The sequence below is a fragment of the Thermobia domestica genome, chromosome 10, assembly GCF_964235325.1.
Source record: "Thermobia domestica chromosome 10, izTheDome1.hap1.1, whole genome shotgun sequence".
NCBI classification, from domain to species: domain Eukaryota; kingdom Metazoa; phylum Arthropoda; class Insecta; order Zygentoma; family Lepismatidae; genus Thermobia; species Thermobia domestica.
This window is the reverse complement of record NC_137463.1, coordinates 132,615,448-132,624,574: the sequence shown is the minus strand read 5'-3', so window position 1 is coordinate 132,624,574 and position 9,127 is coordinate 132,615,448. Positions and strand designations below refer to the sequence as shown.

At 34.2% G+C, this 9,127-nt stretch overlaps 1 protein-coding gene across 1 annotated transcript in view; it reads right to left on the bottom strand.

Moving 5' to 3' along the window:
• Positions 1 to 3,058: 3,058 nt before the first annotated feature.
• Positions 3,059 to 9,127, bottom strand: part of LOC145662084 (uncharacterized) — a 153,057-nt gene continuing 146,988 nt past the window's right edge. Inside the window, exon 8 of the mRNA XM_081727424.1 lies at positions 3,059 to 3,207. Coding sequence (XP_081583550.1) covers positions 3,074 to 3,207 — 134 coding nt within the window. The 3' untranslated portion in view covers positions 3,059 to 3,073. The remainder of the gene's footprint in view (positions 3,208 to 9,127) is intronic.

The following is a 9,127-nucleotide window of genomic DNA, read 5'->3' as shown; positions in this document are numbered from 1 at the left end:
GCAATATAATAGGTGTCCTTTTCAATTTCAAATACTGAGCTGTTTGAACCTCGAAGAAACCAAACGTATTCAAGAAGCCGTTTACGCTGGCAGAGCTGAAACCATTAAAAGCGAACTTGCGCTTACAATGCTCATTTCAGTTCAACTCCAAACATTATAATGGGGTTAAAAGAGTGGGGATTAGGACTTTCAAGTGCATTTGAGATGTTTGAGCTATTAACGAAATAGACTCCAAAAGGATCAGTTGGACAATCATTTGTTCGAAAACCACAGTCAAGAGTCGTGAAAAATCAAATTTAAAATTATTGTCTGATGTAAATGAACCGGTGAGTGGAAAAACAATACCAGTCCAAAAAAAAAAAAAAAAACTCATTTTGAGGTATTTGCAAAAATAACGTTTGTTTGCAAATGTCATAAATATAGTCGGATATGATAATAATGGAAAATTTTAAAACTGTTATCCTAACTCATAAGAATGTCCCTATTTGCCTAATTGTATTTTTTAACAATTTTAAATAAAATATTAAAATGTACTGTTTTTCCACCAATTTTACTTAATGAACTTTACACTGTTAATAATACAACTACAATATAGAAACAATATTTTATGAAAATACATAAAACATCCTCGATATTAAACAAAGCAAAAAAGAGTATTTAATAAACAAATCAATATAGGGTACTCAAACACTTGAAAAATGTAAAACATTCAATAAACAGAAAATGTTTCAAAATTAGATGTCTTCATCTTACTCGGTGGTTTTCCATAGAATGATAATGCTTCGTTAGACACGTAGTTCATCAACTTCTCTTGACGACTCACTGCTGCTATCATTCATTGTTCATAACTTTCAAACCGTCAATGTAATAAAGTACGTCATTCAGAAGAGAAACGATAACAGATTGCGTAATTGACAGAATAAGTGTCATAACATAGTACAAAGGTTTAATTTACAACAGAAGCGCTGCGCTTCTAACGCCACCTAAAAGCCGGATTATACGTGAGAGAAACAGCAGTACTAGTACAAGACATGTACTGCTTTTCCACTCATTCAACACCATGACCATAACGTGTAGGGCTTGCAAATTGTATTGTTCTTCATTGCAATGCGTAGTTCTATGTCTTTAGTATTACTTTTTGCAGTCATCTCAAACTGGCTGATTTTGGGCTAGTACTGTTTTTCCACACACCGATTCAAATAAAGTGTACCTGAGAACAATGATGCATGAATTTAAAGATTTATCGCCAAGTAACAAACCATCTTTGAAATATTATTGTACCTTAGCGACCTCCTACACGGAAAGAACATTCTCGATGTACAGAAATGTTTTGACTAACAATGCGGAAGATTAATGCCAGAAAATATCGAAAAATATATAGTTGTGTATTGTAACATGTATTCATCATAGTTACACACTAAGTATATGTAGTTCAAGTATTTTTTTCCTGAAAATGTAATAGTTTCATTGTTTAGTTTTAATTGGTGCATATTTACCCTCTTTAGTGGATATTAGGATATTTTCAGTGCATGTTTTCGTGATTTTAGCACATATTTGCTTGCATATTTTGATGTTTTCTAGTCCATACCGATCCGAATTATACTAATAATACTACTCAGATATTGAAAACGAGTCCCCCTGCTTTATTGTTCCATTTTATCACCTTCTATTTCTTCGACGCCGACTGCTTCGTTCAAATCACCATGACTTTTGTCTTTCTAACATCTATTTTCATCTCGTATTCCTCACAGCTGTTCCTCAAGTTTTCTAACATATTATTGATTTCTTTTTTGATTCTACAAGTGTCACATCATCTGCAAACCGTACTCAGGAAATCTTTTTGCCACATCGTAGTTCATATATACCATTGCACAGTCGAAACAATTCTTTCTTGCCCTTGTCTTCCATAAATGCCTAAAAGGTGATTTTTCGACTTCTGTTAGCCTGTCTATGTGTTTGTCCTTATGTATACTCACCTAGAGTTCATGCTGTTCAAGTATCTCAACCAAATCTTAAACTTAAAGTCTTTATGCGACTTGTCGAAGGGAGTTATCAAATTTTACTCCTAACCCTAAAAATAAGGGTACGGTAGTTTACTGAGGGATGAAAATATAAAATGCAATTTTCTCAAAAACGGTTCTAACAATTTTGTTTACATTTCATAAACCATTTTTTAACAACAGCTCCGTATTGTGGTATGTCATTTTCAGGAAAAACCGGGAGGGTGTAGTTTATTCTTGGGGGTGAGTCTTTTCTGGTCATTTTCGCAGAAATGACTCAGGTGATTTCTTCAGATTTCATAAATAAATATTTCATTATCTATCTGACAGTAAGGTATAACTCATTTGCTTAGAAAAAATCTACAAGAGATATTTTATTCTAAGGGGATGAGTTTCTTACGGATTACTTTATCAAAAACAATTCAAGCGATTGTGTTCATATCTCATAAATAAATATTTCATTTGTGATTCTATAAATCACTTCAATGGGAATGTCCACAAGAAGTAGTTTATTTTTGAATTTTTTTTGGACAATTTCCTAAAATACTAGTCATGTGATTGTGTTGTTATTTTGTTAAACAAGCATTCCATTAAAACTCCTTACATATGGTATATAGCATTACTTATGGATAAATCTACAAGAATAGCTTCCTCTTGAGGATAAGTTTTCTTTGAGTGAAGTATTTTTTAAAGCGCCTTGTAATTTTGTTTGTATTTCAAAAGAAAATGTTTCATTAGTAACTGCAGTACATCATCATTTAATTTAAGAAATTGGAGCGAAAAACTTTGGTGCAGTGGCTCGTACCTTTCATTTCAATAATAATAATAATAATAATAATAATAATAATAATAATAATAATAATAATAATAATAATAATAATAATAATAATAATAATAATAATAATAATAATAATAATATCTAATAATGGAAATCTAAAATAGGAATTAAAAGTCATATATATCTCAAAGGTTAAAATAAATAATACAATAATAAGAGATGTTATATTTATTCTTTTGTTCATAGGCTGTACAATATTGATCTTCTATGACTAATAGTGTCAGTATAATAGAAATCATCTCAAATGCCAATTTCTGCAGAAACTATTCCAAATTTTACATTTCGTTTCGGAAGGTTTATCCTTCTTGCACAAACAGAAGACACATAAATACTCTTCATGTAGAAAATATTCATCATACTTAACGCAATCTGAAAGAGAAAGGGTATTTATACTGCATGTCAAAAATCTTAATTCAAATACTAAAAGTTACTGAAAATGTTACAGTATTTCTCTATTGTATACACACAAACATTTGAGAATGATACTTGAACATATTACCTTCAGTGACTATTGATTCTTTATAAATAGTGAGCCACTCAAGTATATATCATAATTAATTATTACTTTTTCAATAACCAATTTCTACCTAGAACTCTAAGTATTTGTGTAAGTTGCAATAATTATTATAATTTAGATTTTATCTAAGAAGGCTTCCTAGTCAGTAATGAATTATTGACTTGCACACATATACACACGGCTTACTTGAACAATGTTTCATTTACAACGTATTTTGCAATTGCCACATATCCCTTTCCATATTCGTGTAATTGAGAATAACTACATTTAAATAGAAATAATTTTAATTTCGAATGTAAATATGTATATGAATTTGAAAATTATACAGGGTGTCCAATATACAATGCAACCCGGACTTTCGGATAGTAGAACTTTTGAACCTGGAGTGATGCACAAATAATGGTTATACCAAAATGAAGCTTTGTTCATGCATATATTTTTAAACTAGGAAGCAAACGATTGAAGTACACTAGGAACTACACAGTGTTGCCAGATGTAACCGAAGGTGTAAATCTTTTCTCTTTCTTTCTTTCTTTTTTTCTTTTTTCTTTTCTTTTCTTTCCTTTCTTTGTTTTTTTGCAAAACATGTAAATTGACACATAACTCATACGTATGGATGTTTTGTCGTTAATTTTCAGTTTGTTTAGTTGGAGTAGCTTAGAAGCTGTGTAGCAGAAAGAAGAAGTTTTCATTTCCACCGATAACTAATCGGATGAGGCCTCTGTAAGGGGGCACTAGGGAAATCATAGTTTTCATTAATTAACATCTAAATTATTAACCCTGCTGATGTTTCAGTGCATCAAAAGGTATTAAAGATCTGTCTACGTTATGCCATTCCTGAAAACAATGAAAAAGAAACTTTGAAATTATCATGATCATGATCATTATAATGAAGTTATCATGATTCAAAGTAAACACATCTTGTCCCAAAGCTCCCGTAGAGTCTATGGTGGGGTCCAACTCAAATGTTCCAAAGACAAGCTTAAGAAGTGCATCTTTTGAAAGGTGCTGTGAAATGAAAAAAGAGTAGTTCACAATGACGGAATAACGTACATATGATACAAACAGGATAGAAAATGAAAGTGAGAATAACAAAGAAATAAAAAACAATTGAAATTTTGAATAAATAAGAAAACAATAATAGTCTCCGTTTTTTTATGCTTCCAATCGTCTGCTGCTGCGGTTAGAGCTACCGCCTGGTGCCAACAACTTTTGTGTTTCGGTCGTGTCACTTGTTGATCTCTTTATTTCAACGGGTCGAATGAATGAAGATGCAACATAATTTTCAGCTGTGATTGTCAGATGCAACATAATTTCCAGCATTTATAAACAAACTCATTTGAATATTTGTGAATATCTACTATTGACAATAAACGTAAATATGACATTTTGCTTCTGCAGCTCCAGTGCTTTGATCTGGACATGTGTGTGATACATTGTGTGGCATTTTTAACTCGACATGTCGCGTTTTCGAACATTTCGTATGTTTTCGTTACCTACGCTTACTGATCAACATTCACGCCAAATTTGGTTTTCCTTGCTTCAGCAGTTTGGAGTGTCTATACTTTCGGCACAGGTTTTAAGCGGCCATCTTGGCCCCGTTCTGATCTCAGCTGAGCCAGTTCATGAACTTCCCTTATCAGATAATGTAACTAAACGAAAAACAAGAAATGAAATTGTGAACTAGTTATTGGCAGCAAGTCGCTCAGGATAACAGTTTCTGCCAGTTTATTAAGCTAATTATATTTATCTTTTGAGAGATTCCATCCAAGTATATCTTTAGAAATCAGCAAAAGATTGTTAAGTAGATCTTCTATGTAACTCAGTTATCGACGACTATTATAGACTATTGCGTAAGGCATGGTAAGGTAAACACAACAAAGGTCGAGTAATCCACAGACACACACACACACTCAAAAAACAAACAAATACAAACACACACACACACACACACACACACACACACACACACACACACACACACACATAGACATGGAAGAATATATATACATAAAATTAATAGAGTTATAACTGTAAAATATTTACTCCAGTGTATGTAAATAGTGAAAATCATATCTTGGATCTCCGTGATATTGTGGTCGATTCTCACTTGATATTTTTTTCTGTTTTAATCTAGACTTGTATTAGGCAATTAAGAGGCTACTTGAATTAGCCATTGTACTCTGGTCTCAAAATCCACATATAATGTAATGAATCAATAAGCTAATAACCCATATTAAAATGGAATTACGTTTGCTTAGCCACAATTGCTTATGGACTGTAGTGCTAAGAAATAAACTTTATGCATAGTTAATGGTCAAGCGATACACTGGTGGAAGCGCTTTTAAGAACATTGTCCAATCCGAACAAAGTTCAAAATACAGAAAATATCTTTGCTAAGTTTAAAGTCAAAATACCAACTCACTAGACACAATAAAGAGGATCCTAATCGTAATGTCTTTAGAGAGTATATTAATGGTAATTTTAAGGTTTTCTGATAACACGACTAGAGTAGTTGTCTTCGTCAGTAATTTTCAAATGCGTCCAGCAAACGACCATTGTGCACCTGAATACAAGAAATATTCTAGTCCCTCAAACTGATATAAGACTGACAAATAGTGCAATCAGACTCGCCGTGATCCTATAAAACAGTACAGATCAATTGCTGGAGGAATGTATAAGGTCTCACGTCACACTTCCAATGGTATCTTTCCTACCTGTGCATCTTCGTTAACATCTTCCGCACTGTGGATAGAGTCTTTACTGGCGAGGCGAATAAAGTGCAGTTGAGAGATTGAAGTCAGTTCAGCCTCGGACAGTGATGACCCAATGTGTGTCAGGAATTGCCGTCAGCAAGAAAATGCAATGTCTATTCTCGCTTGTCATACAAGACCCATCTGGTATTTTGATATGGTTACCAAACCATAACTACATATCACATTTTCCTGGTGTTCTTGCAGGGAAGTATAACTGGTGCTTCACATATTCACGGTATCGTCAATCCTATTCTGCAACTTAATGTGAACACTTTTGATGCTTCATCTTTTAGTGGGACCACGCATGTTCTCACACTGCCACGGAACTGTGAGTGATCTGGCATTTACTGCTGTGACCAGGGGTTTCGTGATAGCGGCCTTGCCATGAAGTTTCATTTTATGAAGTTCCCGTCGCAATGTTTTCGATGAAACCGGGCTCTGTAGGTCGCGATTGAGTTCAGACGTAATTTTCATTGCAGTGGTCTTGTTTATAGCTGTTACAAACCGTTTTAATGCCCTCCGGTCCCTATCTGACAGGATTGTCTTTCGACCACAGTTGTGTTTTGCAGACGTCGTTTGCCCAAGAATTGTGTATGCCCTCGTGACATTAGACACAGTGCCTTTCGATATCCATACAATGTTCGCCACTGTTGCCACTGAATCTCTTCCAGACGGGCACCAACTATCATGTCTCTTTGGAAATCTGTCAGGTCGCCCATTTTACCGCACCACTTTCACACCACGACAATTACAGGTGAACTGGTTACTGCTGACGGAAGAGGAAGTTCCACATGACATATTGAAAACAAAAAACGATCGGCAACCGCAACACGTGTTGTACAGTGGAGGGCCAAATTTACGTGTCCTGTATGAAATGTGTTTTAAATTTTTGTTCATCCCCTGTATGTATTCTCACCTAATTTCGAGGAAAAGATTCATAGAGCTACTTCTTACATCTTGCAAATTGTTAAAAGTAAGAATTTGATATGGTAGTGTAGGACTACACCTTTACCCAAAATCCTAAGCTAGTGCCTGCAAAACGTTTCCTGATTAACAGTTTAAGTACCACCTTTATCGCTACAATATTTGATGCGAGGCCAACCTGGTCTCACGCGGCACTTAATGTGTTAATCATATTACTTTCTCGAAGTAGTACTGCTAATACTCATTCAGCTTTCCTACTTGCCCGAAAAACTGCTTGTGGAGCCGCCATGTGTTATGTAGTGTTGTATGTGTCAAACACCCCATATAACATGTTAGAGATGTCCCACGAGTTCCACATTATGATCACGATCACTTACATTTGCGTTCTTTATGTGTTCGAGCTTTGAGTTAAAACTGAAAATTTATGTTGGTTATTCATTTACGATTTTCTGGCAGTTCTTGTCTCGCCATCGTATAGCAAACTTATTTCGTTTGAATTGTTTCAACTCTTAAATTACCCCCTTCTGCAGAAACCTTTTTTAAAAAATGATTATAAAGTTAAAACAGAAAGTTCTGTCGCTTTTTCACTCATGACCTTCGAACATCGATATGTCATTTATGACGTACTTGGAAGATCAAAAATAGTTTCCATCAGTATCGACGACTTTCTGCTAACGTTCTGGGAGGCCATGAATTCCATCACGGTAGAACTTTGTGGGCCGTGAACCGAAGAAGGTATCAAGTGCATTTTGCACCTCTAATATGAATTTGAATTGACGTCCTCTAAGGTGATTATCCAAGGACTGGAGCAGGTGATAATCTTACGGATCAATGTCCCGGGAGTATGGCGGATGCAATACTGCTTCCCATCCAAGGGGTAGTACGGTGTCCCTGGTTATCCTATCCACATGGGACTTAGCGTTGTCCTGTAACAGGAGAACCCCTTTGCGATTCAGAAGTGCTGCCACCAGAGTTTTGAGTTTTTCTTGAACACAGCTCAACTGCAGACTGTACATATTTGCATTGATGCTCTGACCAGCTGATAGCAGTTCCCAATGCGAAATGGCACAAGAATTCCACCAAACACACAGGAGGACATTCTTCAATTTATGGTGTGAGGGCCAATTGAACACAAACCTCTACAAAAAGCGGCAGAACTTTCTTTGTTATCTTTATAGAAAGTGTAGGCTGGAAATCATTAAAATTTGTATTACTCGTATTTTGACTTTTTATTGAGAAATGCTATAAAGTGTAACTGAAAGATTGGGTTTCTGTTCATCCTATGCTCACAGAATTCACGAAAGTCTATTTCTCATAACTTCATGTTTACTAGTCATACTTTAAAGATCTGATAATCGAATCCACTTTGGTTGTAGTGAATTAGTGTGACAAGTTAAACACAAGTCTTAATTTCAGAAGTCGCTGCAATTTTTGATACTCAATAATTTTACAAGAGCATATAACTATAGCAATAGATTTACAAATTAGCTTGTAGTATGTGATTTTACTTGCCTTTCAAAGTATTATTATTGTTGTTGTTATTCATAGATATGTGACATTTCTGTCATGTGCTAATATAGATAAAATACTTTGACAATACAGCAATAATGTCATAAAATAATGGTATCTGAGAATACTTAATGATTACACCTAAATTAGAACCAGTTATAGTAATTTAGACATAACTTTCATACCAAAAATGAATGGAATTAACACCTCTAAGTTATTTATATATAGAAACCAATCGTTTCCCCCCCCCCAAAAAAAAATCTCATCAGAATCTAAACTATTTTAATAGTAGAGTTTGTCATCTTTAAAATATTTCATCCTTAACTTCATAGTTAACGGAAGCTTAGAGTATTGTTCAAGAATAATTGTTGGTTTCTTGGCAAATCTGAAGGCAATTCAAGACGACCCTCAATTTTTGAAGTATTTTTCATTGAATCTAACTAGATTTTCATGTTTTACAAATATGCTTATTTAAAAATAAGTTAATGATTTTTTATTTTGATTTAACTAGGACCTCATTCCCAAATTTCTGGGTTAATTCTACAATATTATGAGCATTTTTCGAAACAAAATTGTCAAAAGT